This window comes from Camelus dromedarius, chromosome 22 (genome assembly GCF_036321535.1).
Source record: "Camelus dromedarius isolate mCamDro1 chromosome 22, mCamDro1.pat, whole genome shotgun sequence".
NCBI lineage: Eukaryota > Metazoa > Chordata > Mammalia > Artiodactyla > Camelidae > Camelus > Camelus dromedarius.
This window is the reverse complement of record NC_087457.1, coordinates 26,383,699-26,404,896: the sequence shown is the minus strand read 5'-3', so window position 1 is coordinate 26,404,896 and position 21,198 is coordinate 26,383,699. Positions and strand designations below refer to the sequence as shown.

General features: G+C 47.7%; 1 protein-coding gene across 6 annotated transcripts in view; it reads right to left on the bottom strand.

Moving 5' to 3' along the window:
• Nucleotides 1-21,198, bottom strand: part of IRF2 (interferon regulatory factor 2) — a 115,470-nt gene that overhangs the window by 4,079 nt on the left and 90,193 nt on the right. For 5 of the 6 annotated variants that reach the window (XM_010974560.3, XM_064477567.1, XM_010974559.3 and 2 more), the window contains 2 exons: nt 16,032-16,149; nt 5,247-5,411 (listed from right to left, as the gene is read on the bottom strand). In XM_010974560.3, the coding sequence (XP_010972862.1) occupies nt 5,247-5,411; nt 16,032-16,149 (283 nt within the window). The remainder of the gene's footprint in view (nt 1-5,246; nt 5,412-16,031; nt 16,150-21,198) is intronic. The other variant, XM_064477565.1, reaches the window with a different exon arrangement.

The following is a 21,198-nucleotide window of genomic DNA, read 5'->3' as shown; positions in this document are numbered from 1 at the left end:
CACAGACCAGGCTCTCCATGAATTAAAGCCTAAGGAACAAATGGACAAACTGAGTCACAGATTCATTCCTCAAACAAAGAAACCGCAAGTGACTGCACTGGGGCCTTCATGCACATTTCTGTGCCACTGTTCCCCAGTGACTTCACCCAAGTGATCGCCGAGGGTGACCCTCAGACCTAGAAGATGGGCCTGTCCACCCTGCAGTCTGTGCAGACTTTCCAGAAACATCCCCGGTGGGGGCAGCAGACGCTCGAGAAGGCTTGACTCTAATTATCAAAGCAAACCGGCCCCGCTGAGATGTTTCCACACCACAAGAAATTAAAAACAACAGCCAGGGAAAATGCCCCTTCTCACTTAAACTGCACACTCACTCAGGACCCCAGGAGGCAGGAATCAGCGCTGCCACTCCCGAGAAAAATGCGGAACAGAGATGTTGAGAAACCAGCCAAGGTTGTGGACTGAGTCAGCGCCAAGCAGGGACGACAGAGCGGCCTCTGATTCTGGGCCATGCGCCGAAGCTCTCCCGCGGCTCTGGCCTCTGATGAAACTTCAAGATCCCCTTTCCATTTTTGTGGTTCACTGTCTTTGTACTCTGAAGCCAAAGTTTCTCTTCCTTTCCTGTATGTCTAGGCCCCTCCACTCCTAATCGTCCTCCCTAAACACCAACACCTTCTGTTCCTCTCCCCTTCCAATAAAAACCCGATGCCACCAGGCATGCTCCGGGGGTTGGAAATTGGCGCAAACGAGCAGGTAGCTCTGAGGTTCTGGGTCCCACCTCAGCCCAAGTCACAGACGCAGGAGGGGCGGGGAGGCAGACCCCGGGGAAGATTCCTGCATAAGACCTTGGACGGCCATGAATGTGATCAGGTTGTTAATGGCCTGTAAGAAGCCAGTTTTTAACTTCAGGGAGACAGTCGGAGACAGAAGACACACATGCTCTGAACTTGCGTTTTCTGCTGACACTTGAGTTTTTTAGCTGAGAAGCACTGTTTCTAAACGGAGATCAACTACTTCTGAAGTTGTCTGGAAGACTCTTCGATTAGCAAACCGAGATTTCTAAATTTTGTTTAAAAGAAGGGCCTTGAGTGCCTTGAGCCTGGGAGCAGGAGATGCTTGAAGCACTAGCCCGAGGATCCAGACCCTTCTCTCTGGATGACATGGTGCTCACGACTACCCGAGTCACTGGCTCAAAGTGCTTTGCTGGGGGCACTCACGCCCATTTGCCTCTGTGTTCTTGGTTTTCCTTCACCATTGCCACTTTCAAGATCGGTTCTTACCAACAAACGAGTTCACGGCAGCTGCTGCTTCCAGATCGACGTTACTGCCGATACGTCAGCGTGAGCTGTTTCATCTTCCCTTTTGCTTAGTTTGGATTTGGTTGTGTATTCGTTCCGAGTAGCATGGAATAAAACAAAACCTGGAGTTGCTTCCCTAGTATGGTCTGAACACGTTGCGGGTGTTTACAGAGTAATAACAGCGACCCAAGGAGTCTGTTTATCTTTCTGGTCTGTTTCCCTGAAAGCAACTGGGGTGAGAATGAAGGGAACGGTTTGGATTAGATGATTCCAAAGCTGCTTCTTCCAGAGCTGAGGTTTTGGAATGACGCCAGTCTTAGGTCACCTTCAAGTTAGCCCTGTTTTTACTGTCAGATCATCTCAGGAACACAATGGGGAGAGAGACAGTATGTTTTCTGCCACAGCCTTTTTGCACTATGACATCCTGGTGCATTTTCTGGAAGGCTCTTGTTCCACAAGTTTTACTAACAAGATCGACAAGGATTTCTTTCCCTCGATCATTTCCTCAATTACTTTCACTAGAAGGCTCGAAGAAAAGGTTCAAATCAGAGTCCTGTGAATCTCCAAGCACTTTTATTTTTGCCCCACCCAACAAAATGCAAGCCTGTTGTGGTTTCCATAAGGACCCAAAGTCTTGCCTGCTGGTTGCTGGTCAGTAGGAAATCTTTCTTGTCTCACGCATCACCAATTAATCCTTTGTCTTAAGCTTTCTTCTTCATCTCTCATCCACTCTTCCCTGAAATACTACCGGGGCTTCCTTTTACTGTATCACCAACAATCCTGGTGCCACACATCAGGCAAGAGGCCACTTTATGGTAGATCTTTAAAAAACAAAATCACTCTTCTCTAGAGCCTCCCAAGGTTGAACTTTGGGACACCCCTCCCCAGGATGAAAGTTTTATGAATCCAACTAGAATTTTATGCCGTCTTAAAACAATAAAACCATCCAATGCAATGATGTATGTCAACTCAAAGACACTGTCTCTTTTCTTGCTCACCATAATATTTAGACCAGGGAGAAGCCAGCCTTGCAAAAATGAATGTGGGTTTTATAATACTACTGGGATTATATTTCAGTGGTCAGTAGGGGGCCAAAACAGCAAACAACCACCTCCAAATACTGGTTTCCTAAACAAGTGGATGGGAGGGTTAAAGGAGGTTGAAATTCAGTTGAAGAGTCCAAACAACGGAATCCTATCACGAAAAACAGGCAAACAGCCTATTCTCATGGGGAATATAAAGTTAGAAAGTTAATACACCCCCCAAATCTGCCTTTCCTGGTAGCGAGCTGTGAAGTCCCTGGCTGAGAGATTTTAGCTACCCATGGCCAGGAACACGAGAGTTTCTTATGTGCCCGTGGGCTCTAGGAAAGCAGCAGTGATGACACATCTTGGTTCCATCCAGTAAGCCTCCCTCCAGAGCGTTCAGGAGGATTCAGACAGCGGACACGACAGGCAGAAGTGCAGGCTGGGCTCCAGCCAGACCCCGGCTGCCTGCCGGCCTCGCCCGAAACGCCGTCTTTTCAACTCCTGCAAGTGTCCTGAAAAGGGTAATGAAATTTTCATTTCTCTCTCATGAGTCAGCTGTTTCGGGATTCTTTTGCTAAAGCAAAATGCCACTGCTGGCGGGAACAGCAAGAAGAGGCCTTTCCAGAATCCTCGAGAAGACTTTAGGGAAGTGTGACTCAATAGATAAACAGAAAAGTCTACTCCAGCCTCCCCCCAACACACACACACACACACACACACACACACACACACACACACTGGTGTAAGGATACCTGCAGCGGCATGACAGAGAAGAAAGTCCCACATTTTTCAGCCACAATCAGGGAAATATGAACAAACTAGCTTAGTGTTTCAAGTTCCTGTTATTCCAACAGTAACATCAGGGCATAAACATCCTGCTCTGCTTCCTCTGGTTGGTCCTGGAGATCCTGGGACGTGGACCATTCTGGACAGCGGAGCCCTGTGCGGTTGTGCAGGGCAGCGTCACCCTGGAGGCACGAAGAACAGGCCTCTGGCATCGGCTACGTGTGGGTCTAACTGTGCGACTGGCTGTCCAGCCCCGGACACACTGCTTCGCCCCGTCAGCCTCAGATTCCTAATTTCTAAAGAGAGAGGAACGAGGGTGCCCAGGCTGCCAGGGTTTTACTCAAGAGAATTAAAGAAGGCAATCGATTCCCAGCATTTAGCACAGCTCCCAGGGCAAAAGAAACACACGACAAATAGCAGCTATTATCATGGGGGCGCCGGCAAAGACCGGGGGGGAGGGGGCGGCACCCGCAGGAGCTCAGAGCACGTTTGATGAACAAACAGCTGATGACAAGCTTATCCTGTTGGACGAATCGTAGGCTTCCTGTAGCCAAGCCTGGTTCTCGCTTTCCTTTCATGTTCCCGGCACAAAAGAAAGCTAGGACCTTGAGGACATTCTGCTAAGTGACGTTAAGCCAGTCGTAAACGAACAAACACTGTATAATTCCACTCCTATGAGCCAGACTCACAGGGACAGAAAGTAAAAGGGCAGCTGCCAAGGGGCTGGGGGAAGGGGAGTGGGGCGTTACTGTTTCATGGGCACAGAGTTTCAGTTTTGCAAGATGAAAAAGTTCTGCAGCTGGAAGGTGGTGATGGTTGCACAACAGTGTTAAGGCAGCTAATGCTGCTGAAATGTACACTTCAAAATGGCTAACATGGTAAATGTTATGTTATGTGTAGTTTGCCACAATTTAAAACAAAAAGGGAAGCAGGTCTAGCTCAGTGGTAGAGCGTGTGCTTAGTAAGCACGAGGGCCTGGGTTCAATCCCCAGTACCTCATTAAAAAATACTACTACTAAATAAATAAATAAACAAACCTGATTAACACTTCCCCCAATTTTTTAAAAAACAAAACAAAAAGGAGTAAAAAAAAAAAAAAAAGATAAGGATAAAAACAGGAAAAAAAAGAAGTTAAAAAAAGTAAGTTGGGGTTCAGGAAATGAGGTTAGGGCAGGGGATGACAGGTCACAAACGTCTCATCATCTGAATTAACCTCACTCTACTGCTGACCCTGTGCCTGTCGCTGGGGTGGCACCCTGGCTGGAGGACACGCTATCTGGCAGCACATAGAGGACACTGGGGAGAATTCCTGAACCATTTATTAGAGTGGGCTGCAGTCACCCCTGACAGGGCCCCTGCTTTTTATTTTGAGTATCTGCAAGCAGTAACACTGACTCAGAACTTCTGTTTCATAATTGTGATGGAGTCCCCAGAAGTTAAATGGAGATCATCAGAAAGCGTGTGTAAGATGCTGTAATGTTGGTGGGAAAAAGGAGCCATCAATTTATCCTGTAAGGATGGAAGAACTGACTGAATTTAGTTCTAATCTGGACTGTCAGGGCCAACTCCTGCAACTCTGTGGCGCATTCCCTAGAGAATCAGAAACGGGCTCACTCACCTAGCCCAACTAGAAGCTGCCCTAAATAAAGAAAGAAGGGGAAAATATACGAAGTGACAAGTAAGCATGGTGGGACAGAGTGGAACAAGGATTTGTGACCTGGAGCGAAGTTCCTTCCTTCCAGTGAAGGACCCAGAAAAGGTGATCTCTAAGGCCCTGTCCAGCTTGCTCAAACTTAGATTCCATTAACAACACCCTTCCAACTTGCTGATAATTTGTGCAAATAAAACAGACTCGGACAAACTACTTCCCCAGAGAAATCTGACTATCTGTGGGTCCCGTGTGAACACGTTATGGGTGGGCAAGCACAATGCTGTGACCGCGTCTCCTGACTGAGAACAGAAGTGTCCAAGAAGATGTTGGCTGAGAAAATTAAGGCAAGAATAATTCCAGCCAGAATAATTCTTAGGACAGAGGAGAGGTTCTCTACTGTGTTGGTGCAACGGGTCACCCTAGACTAAAGGCCTGCCCTCCCGTGCTCCTTCCTCAGGTGGCAAGGTTTCCGACCCACCCCCTCACCTGCGTAGGAGGACACGGGGGAGATCTGCAGAGGGTAAAGCTCACTCATGCTGACCGGCTGCTCGTCGCTCTCGGTGGTCACCTCTACAACTTGGCAGATGTCTGGCGGATTAGTGACAATCTCTTGATCCTCAATGTTGCTGTCCAGATGTGACTGTCCTACAACTTCAAAGAAAAGACAGCCATCATGCACCAATGTCGCCAGCCTTCATCATCCCAGCACACACTCTCAAGAAACACAAACTTCCTGCAGAGAGCCCAAGAGCTGGGACTCAGATTCCCGGTCACCAAATGGCATCTTCCATGAAATAAGAACAAGCCTTACTTTTGGGTTAATGTCCCCGTAGAAGTAGCCTGCCAATAATCTGGCTCCCCAGGGCTATTTCCAGTGCGCCTGCCAACGGTGCTTACATGTGGCAACATCCCAAACTCCTCAGCCAGGAGCCAAGGCTGAAGGACCAGAGGCTGCATCCAGACCCTTCCCAGGGCCAGAGAGAGAAACAGTGCTTTGAACCTGACCTTCTCTGTTTTCTGCTCTTGCTTTGAAGGAAGCTGCCATGCTATTTTCTGAGTCCTGGGGTCCAGAGAGACATCATCAACTCTCATAAGGAAGGGGGACCACCAAAATCCACCCTACTGTGTCATTTCTAGCTGTGGGATGCTCTGTGCACACTCCCGGCCCTCTGCCTACTCCGCAGGCAATGGTTGTAATCTCAGGACGATGGAGAAAAGTGATTTCCCAGTCCCAGCACACTTTAGTGGTGTCAATACCCCGAAACACTGGTAAGATGAATTCTGACCCCCACAACTTTTTAAAAATTAAACTTTTCAGTTTGAGATCACTATAGATTCACATGCAGTTGTAGGAAATAATACAGAAATCCAGTGTGCCCTTTACCCAGGTGTCCTCCAATGGTAACATCCTGCAAAACTACGTACAGTATCAGGATACTGATGTTGATAACAATCTATGCATGTTCTTCAGATTGCCTCCGTTTCACGTGTGCTCCTCTGTGTATGTGTGCTTAGTTGTGAAGTTTTATCACAAACGAGGTTGCAAGTATGCACCGCCACAGTCATCACACTGACCAGTTCCATCATCACAACCATCTCCTATAACTGCATCTACCTTCCTTCAGCCCCCACCCCCTTTGTCTCTAACCCCTGATATCCACTCATTGTTTCCCATTTCTATAATTTTTGTCCCTTTAAGGATGCTTTATAAATGGACTCACACAGTAACTTCTTGAGACGGGCTGTTTTCACTCAGCATAATTCCCTGCAGATTCATCCAAGCTGTTGCATGTATCAACAGTTGGTCCCTTTACACTGTTGCATAATACTCTATGGCATGGACGTACCACAGTCTGTTTTTATTCACCCACTGAAGGACTTCTGGGTTGTTTCCATTCTTTGGCTACTACAAATAAGGTTCTATGAACATTTGCGCACAGGTTTTATATGAACGCAAGTTTCCATTTCTCTGGGACAAATGACCAAGAGTGTTAATTACTGGATCCCATGGTAGTTGTATGTTTAGTTTTACAACAAGCTGCCAAACTATTGTCCAGAGTGGTGATACCATTTTATATTCCCACCAACAATGTACGGATGATCTTAATTTATGCACCTTTTAGTCAGCTTTTGGTGTTGACACTATTTTTTGACTTTAGTCATTCTGGTAGAGGTGCAGGAATACTTCATTGCAGTTTTAATTTGAATGCCTCTAATGCCCTGTCCTACTTTCAAACAGAGCCGACCTTATACTTCTACTGGCAACTGATTGGATGGAATATCCCTGGAAACTGGCACCAACAAACAAATGAGAACAACAATGTTTTCCCCAGGGCCTCTCTCAAAGCTTTGCCATCATAATCAATGTTTCAGTCGTGCCTGTGTAAGTCATTTGAACATTTCAACCCAGGAGCATGACAGGGAAAGCATCATTATCCTGTTATAAGTGAAGCCATTCAGGCACAGAGAAGTCGAGGGGCTTCCCTAAAGCCACACAGCTTGGATTATGTGCAGTGCTCTGCGTCCCCTGCCCTTTTTCGGTCATCTGTAAAACGTTCAGGTGAGGCAGGAAGGCGGCCACATTCCAGTCTCTTTGAGAAGTTAGCAACCTGGGCTAGCACCTGTTCTGACCGCTGAAAGTATTTTGATTGCTCAAGTATCTCTGTTTGTACATGGGTTTATGTTTTAAGTGCTTGTGGGGGGATGGCAGTGATGAAGTGACTGGCATAAGGTAGGGAGAACATAACCTGATTTCTACTCAGGGAAGGATTTAGAAGGGAGTGAGAATTCATGGATTTTTCTAGTAAAGAAAAGAAAGGCCCCAAAGAGGCTGAGAAAGGAGATCTGGGGATGTGATAAAGAGTCCACAAAGTCACTGCACACAGAACGGAGGGGAAATCGGATGCCGAGCAGGTTCTCCTGGAGGGAATAAAATTAAAGAAAAGGAAGGCAGGCTAAATACGGCAGGCAGACTCCCCATTTCTTATTTTATCTTTTGGACCCTCCTCCTTGAGCCTGAGAGCATCAATTATGCAGTTCACCAGACACAGACTGAGCGCTGACACTGACCTCTCTCAAGTTTCTGCTGCCTCTTCTCCCAAGTAAAATAAAACGGCAGGGAAACGAGATCTGTCCTGTTCTTTCCCAAGTCCTAGAAGCAGCTGGTGGGTGGAGAGAGAAGCCAAACGCCTGCATGTGTGTGTGTGTGCATGCGTGCGCGTGTCTGACAAGGAGGTGGGGACCACTGATACCCTGTATCCCAGGGCAATTAAAATCTTATATAAATTTGATTTAAATCAAAGCCACTTTCATTTCTAATGTTGCAAAATTCATTTCTCTCTTGCACTGTCACTCCAAGGAGAGAGGCGGCGAGCTAGCTGGGAGCATAAACAACAGGGGCCGCTCCAGCATCTTGCTAACTACACCCCTTTGTTCTGACCAGGGTTCTCCCCCATAAGGCCCAACTCCAACTAACAAAGATTTATGGAGCACCTTCTTTGCACAGGGCGTTGCCGTCAGGTACTAGGAGGGACAGAGGAAGCGCAATCTGGAATAGGATCTGGTTTGTAAGAAGTCCAGTGGGGTGAGAGACCTGCACTAAATACTCCAGAGCAAAAGCTGAGGGCTGCGGTGGAGAGGGAGAGAAGGGAGGGGGGGCGTGTGATGAAAGTTGAAGAGTAGAGTATTTTTTTTCCAGTACGAGGAAACCAAAGGCTCCGATGAGGCAGTAACACAGTGGGTGGAAGGGGAGGGTGAGGCAGAGTTAGATGCCTCTGCCTTCGGGGGGCCTTTTCCTGCCCACCCCAGAACAGACTGCCCTCTCTTTCCCATGGGCCTCTCACTCCCCGTCCCCACAGCTCAGCCAAAACTACAATGTCACGCGACCTTGGGACGTGTCTTGACTTTCTGCCTCGCGTGGCCAGTTAATTCTGCAGATCTTCCTTCAGCTTTCTTATTTGTACATGTCATCTCCCAACCAAATGATGGCTCCCAAGAGAGCTGAGAACCTGCATTAGAACTTTCTGTATCGAGTCACAGCATGTGCTTGTGGCTTGTACGGGAGGGCAGCTCCATGAATCTCTGCTGGAAAAGAGATGAGTGAACAGAGCAAGGCTCCCAGACTGGAGCCAGGGTCCTGCAGGAGTTCAGGACCACTTGCAAATACTGCACGTAACAATGAACGTTTTCCAGACAACTTCAAGACTCCTGGCGAGTGGACTTTTAAAAACCTAGATGAAGTGATAAAGACATAGCAGGCCACAGCTGCCAGGGGCTGGGGGAGGGGGAGGAAATGTTTTGGGGATGAGGAAAAAGTCCTATGTCTTGAATGTACTGGTGGTTACCCAACTGAGGGCGTCTCTCAACATTCACAGATCTGAATGCCTAAAGCAGGTGAGTTTTACTGTATTTCACATAATACACACACCTTAAGACAAAAAAGTAGATAAGCACCTCTATTCAGATTTTAAGTCTATCCGGAATGCCAGTAACCCAGATAGAAAAACAGATTTTTGTCTTCTGGGCTACAATCTCGATACTCAGTTAATATAATTACATTATCTCTAAGGCCAAATGTCAACCTAGGATTGTGTGGCTTTGTGCCTGGGACAGGGACGACCAATGCTCTCCATGATTGAGGGCACTTTAGAAACTTCCCAACTCACAAGTCACAAGTCCAGAGAAGAAGCAGGGAAATCCCAACATCTGAGATGCTCTCTGGGCATGCGTTACATACACCCCTGCCCTAATCAAACCATCTCTCTTTCTCTCTCTCTCCATCTATACAGATAGATGTGAACTGATTTCCCTGAGCCACCAAAATTTGCCCCAGGGGACAACACAGACAGTGCCACTGATCCCTGACCACGGAAGTCGCACAAGGAGAGCAAACTTGGCAATCTGCTACAGTACATGAGGTCAGACGTGGGAGCCCTCTACGTGCTAGGGTGTCCTAACTGACACCCAATAATAGCCAAACATAACATTTCCGGAGCGCTGAACTGTGTCTTTCTCACCTTGCCTGACCACCTGCCAGACCTCACAAACGCTAGGGAAGGTACAGTTATCATCCCCATTGGAGACACAAGGAAAAGCTTTATGAGTTAAATAACTAATGGAGAGTCCAAAGATTTAAGTCAAGGTCAGATAGCCAGGAAGTGGCAGAACCAGGATTCAAATCCAGCTCTCTCTGACCCAGTGCTCAACTCCCCAGGGCTCTGCAGTACAGACTCCCTAACAGAAAGAGTCAAAGAAATTCAAACTGCGCTGCCCTTGCCTTTCTAAGCCCCTTTTCAGATTAAAAAAAAAAACTTCCAAATCTCACCTTAATAAGACTCTGGGCTCATAACCAATTCTGAAATTGCTTTTCAACAGTTCTATATTGGGTGCCAAGGAAATTCTCAAATGGTTGGAGAAGCTAGAAATCCACTAAGCTTCTCCAGCTTAGGGAGGTCAGCACATCAGGAAAAGAGTCACCCACAGGAATGTAACTTTATCTGGACCTTGTTGCCGAGACTCACAACAATATTATTCATGGCTGGTTACTGATGAACCGGTTTGATTCCTTAAAAGGTCATTCTTACTTTATTAACAATTGTTGACTTAACGCTGGGCCCCACCTGAGAGAGTAGTTGCCCCACACGTCAGAGAAAGCTCTTAAAGGCAGACTATTCGAAACCAGAAAGTTCTTTGAAGGTGGGTTGGTCCTATCCGCTTTGCAGCTGAAAAAAGCTAAAACCCAGGGAGGCTCGGTAAATTGCCAAGGTCACTCAGGCAGCTACAGGGTCAAGATCAAAGCTTTTTTTGTAGGGCGCATATAAGCAGGCCATCCACATGCTACCAGGGAGAGCAGTTTCTTCTTGGCCTCATCTGAAAGTTGGAGAATTTAACCTGTGAATACCAGCTCTGGTGACAGACAGCCACTTCTCTTACTCAAACATATTTAAATATGATTGTGATAATACCATAATCATAACATTGTTTTACCACCTTCTAACCTGACACAGTGATTTTTTTCTGTTACGCTCATTTGATCCTTGCAACGAGTCCCTGCGGCAGCCAGGACCAGTTTTATTATTTCCATTTTAGATAGGATGAAATCGAGACTCAGAGAGGTTGGAGACTCTGCCCAGGATCACGTGGTAAATAAAAACCTGCAGAACTTGGTGTAGAAACCCCAGTCTTTTAGCTTCACATCTGGTGCTCTTTTGTTTTGTTTGGCTTTTTTAAATAAAATACAGCCATGATTCGGTTTAGGCATCCAAGAGCGATGGTGGGAGAGACAGTCTCTATGGGGTTAGTCACTTCAGAGAAGGGAGCCGTGTCCTTGCACGGGCCAGACTGTCCTCGACTGTGACAGGGAGGTGCAGAGCGGGGCCGGAGTGTGACTGGTACAGTGTATGCACTCTTCTCTCCCAAGAGCAAACAGCATCACATGCCACTCTGCTGCCAAGGGGGGCAAATAGTGGGGCCCAGTGAACACTCAGTCGAGTTAATCAATCTGCTTCAAGGGTCAGCGGTCTGAGAGCGGAAAGCTGGGGAAGACCTCTCAGGTTGCACTTACCCTTAATGAGGAACCTGTCCAAGGTCCATTTCTCACCGCGCTGTGTTGACAGAGCCCAAGCTTCCGCACCATGGTAACAAAACCCACAGCCAAAACCTTTCTGGATAGGCACATGGAAGTCCATTTGCTCAGAATAATTCAAGTTCCAAGACAAGTACAGAAGAGGAGGACAGGAGCTAGGTCCCAAGGACCCTGGGGACATGAGGGTCTTTGTCCTGGGGGGCAATGGTGACACTGGTACTTTTTAACAAATGATTCTGTGGGGGCGGTGGGGGGGCAGCTGGAAGCAGAGCTGAGGCGAGAGCGAAGGAGAATGGGAGCCGTATCGGAAACAGAAAGGATTCAGATTTGAGAAGCGAGACACGGAAAGACAGGATTTGAAAGTTAATTATAAATGAGCTGAAGGCGGCAAGGGACAGGGGAAGGTGAAAAAAATATGTAGCCTCATAAAAAGTTGGCGGGTTTCTTGGGTAAATAAAAACTCCTTACGGTTGAAAAAGTAACAGCCCACCTCCACCGCCCAGGGCTCCTGTGCACATGGTGACCGAGGGCACGTTGCACTCCGTGACCTTGGCTTTTCCAAGGTCCAGCTGAAGGAAAACAAGATACACTATCGGTTCTGTGTCTGGGTACACTGTGATATCCTGGTTCACATCTCACACGGGCTTTCAGGTTGCCAAGTTTTCTAGGGGTCCTGATAAACATGGATGCCTTGACTCTGGCCCCGGCTCCTGAGGGATGAACAGCATACAGCCATGGAAACGAGCATGGAAAGCCTTCACTTGCTCCTTCGCAAGATGGGTGCCTTCCATCTAAAGAGCTACCCCAAAGCTACTTTTCATCTTGCAGATGGAATTTTTCATGTCTTAAGCACCAGGGAAAAAGGCAAAAAGAATAGGGGACAAAGGAGCTGGAAAAAGATGAAGACAGTTCTACAGCCTAGAGTCACCTGGCATCCTCAGATCCTTCCAAATCTGGTGCCGGTGGCTGCCAACCCTGAGTTGTAACCATGAGACCCTGGGGGACGGGGGCGGGGAGGGGGCAGGTAGGGAGGCTGTAAGTCTAGTCTCTAAGTTGTGAATCTGTTCTGTTCCCTTCAGTACTCAGTTTCTAAGCTTGACTAAAAGAAAAGCTACTCAAGGTTTACTGTAGATAAAGTCGGTCAAATTTGGAAGCAATTACCCCCCAAAAAAGGACATCCTAGAAGGTACGTTTTGGGCCACCAAAATCAAGACAAAATCCAAATCACATTATTTCCTACTTTCCACGTCTAGGCACCAAAGGCCTGCTTGATTTACTTCAGAGTAATGAATAGCCTCCCTTATTTCACAACAGTCTTTGCTTTCTTGAAGGGTGGGGTTACGGTCTATCAAGAAACACAATGGGGTTCTGAAGCCCCGCCTGGGCCAGTCAGACAGACGTCCGCACCTGCAGACTTTTCATACTGGCCTGGAGGTGATTTCAATACAGCTCAGCAGAAGCACTGCTGACCCGGGCGAGACGCCAGCAGGGTATTGTCAGAACAATTCAACATGTGGCTGGCTTCTTCTGCTTCCTAAAAACAGAAGTTGCCACACACACAAAATAATTCAATGTGAAAGAAAAGTAAAAAAAACCCATAATAATAAGGTTTTTTTTTTCCCTCCCTCTCCTTAAAGGGAGAGCAGGGAAGGTCTACTGGGGATGCTGACCTGTGCATTTAAACACACGGGAGAGATGGAACATTAAAAGATCTGGTCTAAGTCCTGAGACGCCGCACTCCTGCTTGGAGTGCACAGCCAGGGAAATCTGGGGAGCACGCGCAGCTGTTACAGACAAGAAGGCAGGGCCAGGCCACAGCTCGCCGACCGTCAGTGCATGCTCATGCCTGTGTGTTTTCCCGCTAGGATTTGCTGCAAGAATAAAAGTAAAATATAGCAGCAGTCTGGCAAGAGTTCATTTGTTAGGGTAACAGTACATTCTGTGTTTTACACCCTTACTGGATTCGCTTAGCAAACAGCCACCCTCTCCAGAATAAAAATGTACTGGGTTGCTGGCCGCCGCTGGGTTAAGGCATTGATTTTCAATCTATTTCCCTAGTGACAGAACCTACTGACAATGGGGGAAATACTATCATGTTAAGGACTTATTTCAGCTTCCATTTTTAATCGTATAAACATGTGCTTATAAGAGTAGAATGAACACATCTTGAAGCTTTCATCTTGGTGCCTAGACACAAAACTCTAAGGAACTCTGGATTTAGAAACAAATGAACTGAAAAAAAGAAATGGTGTCATTTTAAAATAACACTTTTTTAAAAAAAAAAAAGTAAAGAAAGACAGAAAGAATCTCTCAACTGCCTCCAGTGGCCTTGGAATCAGAACCCCTATGTTTCTTATCTCTGTCCACATGTCCCAGAGGCTGGGGTGGGTAATTAATGGTCATGTGAGAGAGTGTAGGCAAAAACTCTATGAAGGGTTTAAAACCTGAGCCAGTGCTGTTGTTGGCAATGATCACAAATTACCCACTTCTTTAACATACTTGCGTGGATTCACTTCTTATATCATTACACACATTTGTGAGGGCCACTGACCAATTAGAAAGAGATACTCGAACTCATTTTGCTGTCATCCGTTATTATTTTATTATTAGGCCAAGGAAGAGAATCATTTCATCCAGTAAGTGATCCTCTAACCAAACCTGGCCTTCGTCTTTGTCCTAGAAGTAAGGACTCATTAAATTAGTACCAACCCCATGCAGCACCAATCATACCAAAAAGAACAACCCATCTGACAGAGAATTTACATACCGAAGACTCAACTAATATGTTAAAAAAAAAAAAGGAAAAAAATTGGTCCAGGTCTAGCTTTTGTTTGGCATCTTATTTGAGGCTGAATTCTCCTCCTTCATGAGGGAGGAGCTCCAAAAACCAACCAGCTCTCTCAAAAATAGGCTGAATCTTAAGAAAGCATGCCTGGAGGATTGGCAAATATCTTCCTTTTTTAAAGGGGGCTTTCTAGGGACAGCCTGCTGAGAAAGGGCTGGTAAAAACCCAGGTGCTGGTGAAGGAGCTCTCGGCCTTGGAGAAAAGGGCCCAGGAGGGAGGGAGAGCTGGGTTCCGGTCAGCCACGTGGCCTCACTCCAGAGGGGAAATGAGAAGAACGCCTGCTCCCGGAGACCTCACTCAGCTCAAAGTGACAGTGGGACCATCTGTTTCTGCAAAAGTGCCCCGTCTGGACGGGAGCCCTGGGAGAAGGCAAGGCCCACCGCCCTGAGATACAGAGCAAGCTGTATTTCAACCCAGACTGCTTTCTCCCCTCACACTGTGTTCTGCAGGAGACCTCGGCGTGCAAGGGGGTCCGTGCATACGCAACTCTGCTTCCCAAACTCCCGAACTGAGGGGAAGGAGGAACGGCTGCCATTGGCAGGGACTGCAGCCTCCTGTCCGCATCAACTGAGAAGCCACAAATGAAGGTGCCCGACGTGAGGCTTGCTCTCGGAGCCCTGCTTGATCGCTCTCATTCTTACCAGCATCAGAAGCTCTAATCATTTGCAAAATGGAGCAAAATGTCATGAATTAAAAGGTACTGAGGGTAAAGGAGCCGGGGTTCTGGATTCCAGGCCTGGAGTTAGAATACGAGTTCTCGGCTGAGCCTCCACTCTTGCAGAGTCCCCACCATCCCTTCACCGGTCACCGCAGCATCCCAGCGGGACTTTATTGAGATGTAATTCACACTTGTCACCCTCCTGTCTACAAGCCTCCAGGGGTGGTATTTACACTGTGTGTGTAGGTAAAACGTTTGTGTCCTTTACTATCTGCTATACTTCAACTTAAAAAAGATTTTTTTTAAATACACTCTACAGCAGTTTGGGAATAAAACCCAAGCTCCTCCCCAGGGGCTCCCACAACCCCGCCCTACCTCCCTTCCTAGGAGCCTCATGTGCTCTCCCAGACTCAACTCACTACACCAGCCACACAGTCTCCCTCCTGTCCTCCAAGCCCATTCCTGCATCGGGGTCCGTTGCAACTCCACCCACCGGCTTCAGGGGGAACGTGGCTCCTCCCAGAAGCCTCCGATCTAGATGGGTGGCCGGTTCTTCTCCACACCCCTCCATTCCTCTCCTCTTCCGCTTTATCACAACAACAGTGCTGTCGTCATGTGCGGTTTTACTTGTTTACTGTCTGTCTCCTTGTATGAAACTAGGAATTGGACCTGCCTTGCCCCACAACCTATTTCCTGCTCGTAGCACTGAGTCTGGTTTACGGAAGATCCTCAAAACTCTGTGGGATCAAAGTGTGCCCTCTGGCCATGTGCCTCCGTGCCTCAGTTTCCCCATCGGTCAGATGAGCACCACCTCTGTAGCAGATGCTGAGAGGACTCGTGGGGACAGTCTCCTCCCTCCTTTTCCCAAGTTAATAAGCACTTTTGTCCACGTGACCAGTGATTGAGAGATGGAGAATGGCTAGTCATTAGCCACTGGGGGTAGGGGGAAAAACCCATTTCATCTACCTGTTTTCTTGAGATGGATTCACCTTGGTTCCTTTATCTGATCCTCAAGGGCCTTTGTTCTTCAGCCCTGAAATCTGGGGGCCTGAACTTGCATTTTGAGATGGTTCCAAGACCTCCTCCCGCTGACTATGTTATTTCAAATCACGTTTTACAAATTCTCGACCCCAGAGGGCTACTCGTGTGTATATATAAAAAAAATGAGACGTGAAAACAGTTTACCTATGATGTTCACCGTACTATCCACTTCATTTTTTATAGCTGAAGTCAGGACCGCATACTCAGGAGAAAGATCACTTCCTCCATTACTAAGCCCCAAAGATGACTCAACTGGTTCTTGCTAGGAAGAAGAAAAGAAAAAAGAATTGAGAACACTTTCTTTTCCCTCCCTTTCCTTAGCTTAAATTCTACCCCCTATCTACTTTCTTGAATGCTAAGGTCGTGTTCATCTCCCAAATGCATTCCCTGCAAGGCTTAAATCAGCTGGAGCTTAAGAAGCACATTTCTGTGTAGAGCATCACATCAAGGGTTCACTTTCTTTGATTTGCCTTCGAGATGGTACCAGTGTATCTGGCTTGCCTTCCTGAAATGCTTACACCTGCAGACAACAGCTCTGGGGTTAAGCCAAGCTGCACAGAGTCAGCTCCTGGCTTTCCCTCTAAGGAAGGAATCATGCTGCCTCTTTTCACAATTTCGGAGGAAAAGCCTCAATCTTTGGCCCGAGCACAGGAAACCAGAGGACACGGTAGACGAGTTCTTCTCGGATATGGTTTGCCCTGGACTCTGGCCACTTGAGCATCGGGTGAGTGGCTGATAACCTGGGCCAGACTCACAGCCAAAGCCTCCTCCACCCCGTGGAGTCCCGTGGAGCAGCCCCACACCCACAGCTCCACGTAGTGCCTCCCGAGGGCCGGAATGGCCCCTGCAGCCCGAGAGGCTCCACATTCATGCTAATGACACTAGAACAAGGCCCTTCTCCTTAGCACAGCTCTCAGTTCTGCTTTGGCCAAGGCACCAGAGCCCTCCAACCTCTGAACGTGCCGACAGCTCTGGGCGAGCCAGTGCTGGGGTACTGACTTTCAGTGTTTTGATAAGAGAGCTTCTCCTCAAGGGGAGATTGCACTGGCATCTATGATAGCAATAGAATCAGACCAAAAAAAAAAGCCACACATGACAACTCCTGGGGAAACCAAACTGGAAAGGAGAGTGGAAGGGGGAAAGAATACAAGATGGGAGCAGAAGATCATGTGAGGTGGATATGGCTGTGCTTTGAAAAATCTAGAGTGGTGGACACCTCCAAGGCATGCAGGATGTTCTTATCAATTCATGTGTTGCTTGGAATCGATGGTGAATCCTGCAAAATCTTAGAGAAGCCACCATGGGAAGGAGGGGGAAATTACCTCCTCCCTCATGATCCCACCTGGCAAACTCCCACCACGATAACCAGGATTTTAAAGACATTCCCTCACTGTATAGCTTAGTTCTTTAACAACAACAACAAAAAAGATCACACACAGCAGGGTTGACCAGATGTACCAAAGGTTGAACACAGAAAGGGCCCAAGATAGCTCCACTGGGCAGAGTGTTTACCCTTCTCCCCCGCAGCATCTCTTTTAAATTCCCAAGAGTCTGTCCTTTCTGGGAAGAACCTCCTTTGCCTGTGATTTGAGTCACCACTCTCCTCCTTTACAGCCAAACTCTTGAACGTGCTCCTGCCTTCCCACCACCGCCCCCTCCCTGTGCGCTGGTGAAGCCCGCAGTATGGCTGCCACTACACTCTCAGAATCAAGCTCCCAGCTCCTGGGGTGGGAGAGCGGGTGGGGAGACAGGCCTGGCTGTGGAGTCACACAGGCCTGGAGCCCAAGCCTTGCACTGGCTACAGGACTTGAACATCTTTAATGCTCTCGTAGGGGGCTGCGGACAGCTGTCAACTGAGGACAGTAATAGGAGCCATGTCACAGGGATGATGTGAAGATTAAATGAGATAAATATTCACCTGGCACTTATTATTAAATAAACACTCACCATTATCTAAGGTCCCCAATAAAACTGCTCTCCCAAACAAATTCAATGACCTTTCCTCAAGTCTCTTCCCCCACAACCCCACACTCTGGCATCCAGTAGGAAGGCCTGTTCTCTCCCTTCTTAACAAAAGCGACCTGATGCTCCACTCTCCTGACGGCGCCCTCCTCTCTGGCTTCCTCCACGGCCCCCTCTCCATCTCCCCCTCCCCAGTCACGCCCTGTGTGCCGTCTTATTCCACCTCCATCTCTTCAATCCCCCCAAAGTAACTAAGCGCAGAGCATTTTAAAGAATAACGGAAAGAACTGCTCATTTTTATGAGTTTCTTTCGTTGTCAACTTATTTTCCACTTATTCTGCTTCTAGGTTTCTTCTGAAAGTAAGGAGGCAGTAGGACTTGCATATGTCTAAAAACCTCAATTAATCTTATTTCTCAGTTGGAGACCTCTGTGTGCTTCACATGATCTACAGTTTAATTAGTGGCAAATGCCACTTCTGTCACGTTACACTTGAGAAAGCTATGACTCAGAGACCAGATTAGTTTTCCAAGATCACACTACTTTTACTCTGAGGAGATACAGACACTGAACCCAGCCCTTGGTCAGGCAACATGGTCCAGTTCTAGAAGTTTCTGTCTCAATAAACCCTTGGATCCTGTACTAATTCCAACGGAGACTGAGACAGAACCATCTGCAACGTCGTTTTACTCCCCAGGTCCGTACCTCGTATCCTGCACTGCTTCTGTAATGGAACTGTGTGCCCTGCCAAGGGAGACTGAGTTGGGCTGCTCTGAACATTGTTTTACCTCCTCCCATCCCCACTTCAAAAATATCCTGTCGATTTCAAAGTCTTCAGGGCAAAACTTCTCGGGGGCACTATCACTCTGGAAGGACAATACGGCAGATTACACAGTGAAATGCAGCCAGCACCTCCCTGAAAGGTCTCCATCCACCATCCAGGGAGCAGGAAAACAGGGGTCTTCACTACATTTAATCAAAAATTTGGAAATGACTAGAATACAAATATCTAAACCTAAATTATGTATATCATTTTTAAAAAGCAAGGGACCCAAATTAAGAAAAAGGGTGAAAGTTTCTCTATGGAACATGTGTATAGAGACCCTGTGGGTCACGCACACCATTGCCCGCAGCATGTCCTGGTCATCTGTGACACCCGGCCCCCACCTGGCTGTGTCATAGCCCGGCCTGGGTAATCCTCAGCCAGACTCCTCTTTATGTTCCCTTTCTTACTTTAAACATAGGCTCTCTTGTAAATCACCTTGCCCCAAAGAAAACTAAGAAAAAAAAAAAAAAAAGATGGTGCTTTGGTTCAGGCCCTTCCATGATGCATTAACTCTGCCAAATATTTATGCCCAGGAACTGTTTTCCTCATGACAGAATCCAAGGTTTGGTCTACAGTTTAAGGGATTTTAGGCAAAAGCAAATCTGCACCAGAGAGAGTTTAGGGGCAGGACAGCCTTCCTTAGATCCCTAAAATTATATTCCTTTGGCTGGTCTCAAAGCCACACCTGCTGGAGGGGTTTGGGGGTGGGTCTGGGTCAGAGGACAACCAAGGCCACTCACCCCTCAGCTCCAAGCCCATTCTGTCTCATCCCTGTGCCACAGCCCCTTGTCTAGATGTCCCCTCCTTTGAGGCCAAATATAATGGCCATTAAGACCTTTTCCCATCCCCAAACAAACTTCCTACCCCAAGAAACGCCCTAATTCGTCTGTGCAAAGCCAGTCTCCTTGAAGCCAAATTTAAGGGCATCTCTAGGTCTCTCTACTAACCCAAATCTCAGGCGGACAGCTGGGCTTTATGAAATTAGCCCAGGGAATTGCACACTTTACGCCACGGAGGTCAGGAGGCCACTAAGAACAGGAGCTCCACTGAGCTCCTGCCTAGTCCTAGAAACAGCTTCCTTCCTTGGAACTAGAGCGTCTTCATTCTCCTCCCCCTGCTCCCACTGCAGCTGCCCCTTAGACGTGTTTCCTTGGCTCACTTTTCTCCATGTCTTCTCCTTGAATCTCTGTCTTCATCTCACATGGTGTCTCTCTTGGACAAGGCATCTGTTCTCACAGCCTCAAGCATCATTCTTGAGTAAATGACCACACATCTCATCTCCAACACTTACCCGAGCTCTGTTAGGTCCAACTTCCTATCTGGCATTTGCTTCAGAGGGCCCTCTGTCCTTCCTGACTCAACACGTTCAAAGATAAACTCACCCTCCTCTCCACAAAACACGCTTCACTCCCAATCCTCCCGTCCATGAGGCTTGGAAACTCGGGGCCTCCTCTTTGATCCACACCTGTCTTCATCCTCCACATCCTCTTCCATTTGCCAGAGAAACATCTCTTCTTCTCCATTCCCACGGCCACCACCTTCATCTACACTTTCTCTTCCCCACTCCACTGCTTCCCACCACCGTGAGAGAGCCCTCCCTTAGACATCAGTTCCACCATGATCCACATCCTCCCCAAGGACTTCAACTCTGCCTTTTTTCACAAAAGCAGCCACAGAGGTTGTTCAGCCAACCAGTCTTCAGACTGTGCTCTGATCGGTCCTTTCAAGACTCTCCAGTAGGGTAAGGAGACACCAAAGCAGGTGGGGCGAGTCCGCTCACCTGCTCCCTCCACGGGGACTTGAAATTTCAAGGGGGTTGCCAGCCTGTGTTTCCATTTCATTAAGGCTTAAAAACTGGAGACCTCCTGCAGCCCGTGAAAGGATCACTCCTGGATCAGCCCTGACAGGTGGTCACTCAGCCTGTCTTTGGATAGCGGCAGGGAGTACACTGTTTTTCAATCCAGCTCAAGTCACTGTTGGAGCCAACAGCCCTCCTAGAAAGTTCTGCTGAACCAACACCTGCTTTTCTGTAACTTCTACCCAGAGGTCTGCATTCAAAACAAACAGAGCCCAGGCCTACACTTTACTATGTGACATTCAAGAATGTTCTTGATTTTATTTTCCATCATAACGCCAATGCTTTGCTCTGGACACACTATACAGTTTCCAAGCATGTATATTTCATCTGCAAACAATCCTCCGAAGCAGGAGGTTATTAATTCCTAATCCTCCCTCCCTCCCTGCACGTCTTTGTTTCCCCTTGTTCCCTCGCACAAGCTCCTGCTCTAACCAAGTCAGTTTCCTGACTCGTCCGGTGAAGACCAAACAGCAACTCCGATCTCCAGGCCTTCACTCCTGACGCTCCTGGCGCCAGGGAAGGCCCACCGATTTACTGGCTCCATCCCCCGCAGCCTGGCTCAGAGCCCACAATGTCCGAGAAACTGAGACCCACTGAGTGTGCTGAGAGAGCACAGGGTCTGGAGTTGGACTAGCCTGGATTCAAATCCCATCTCCAAAAAGCAGTG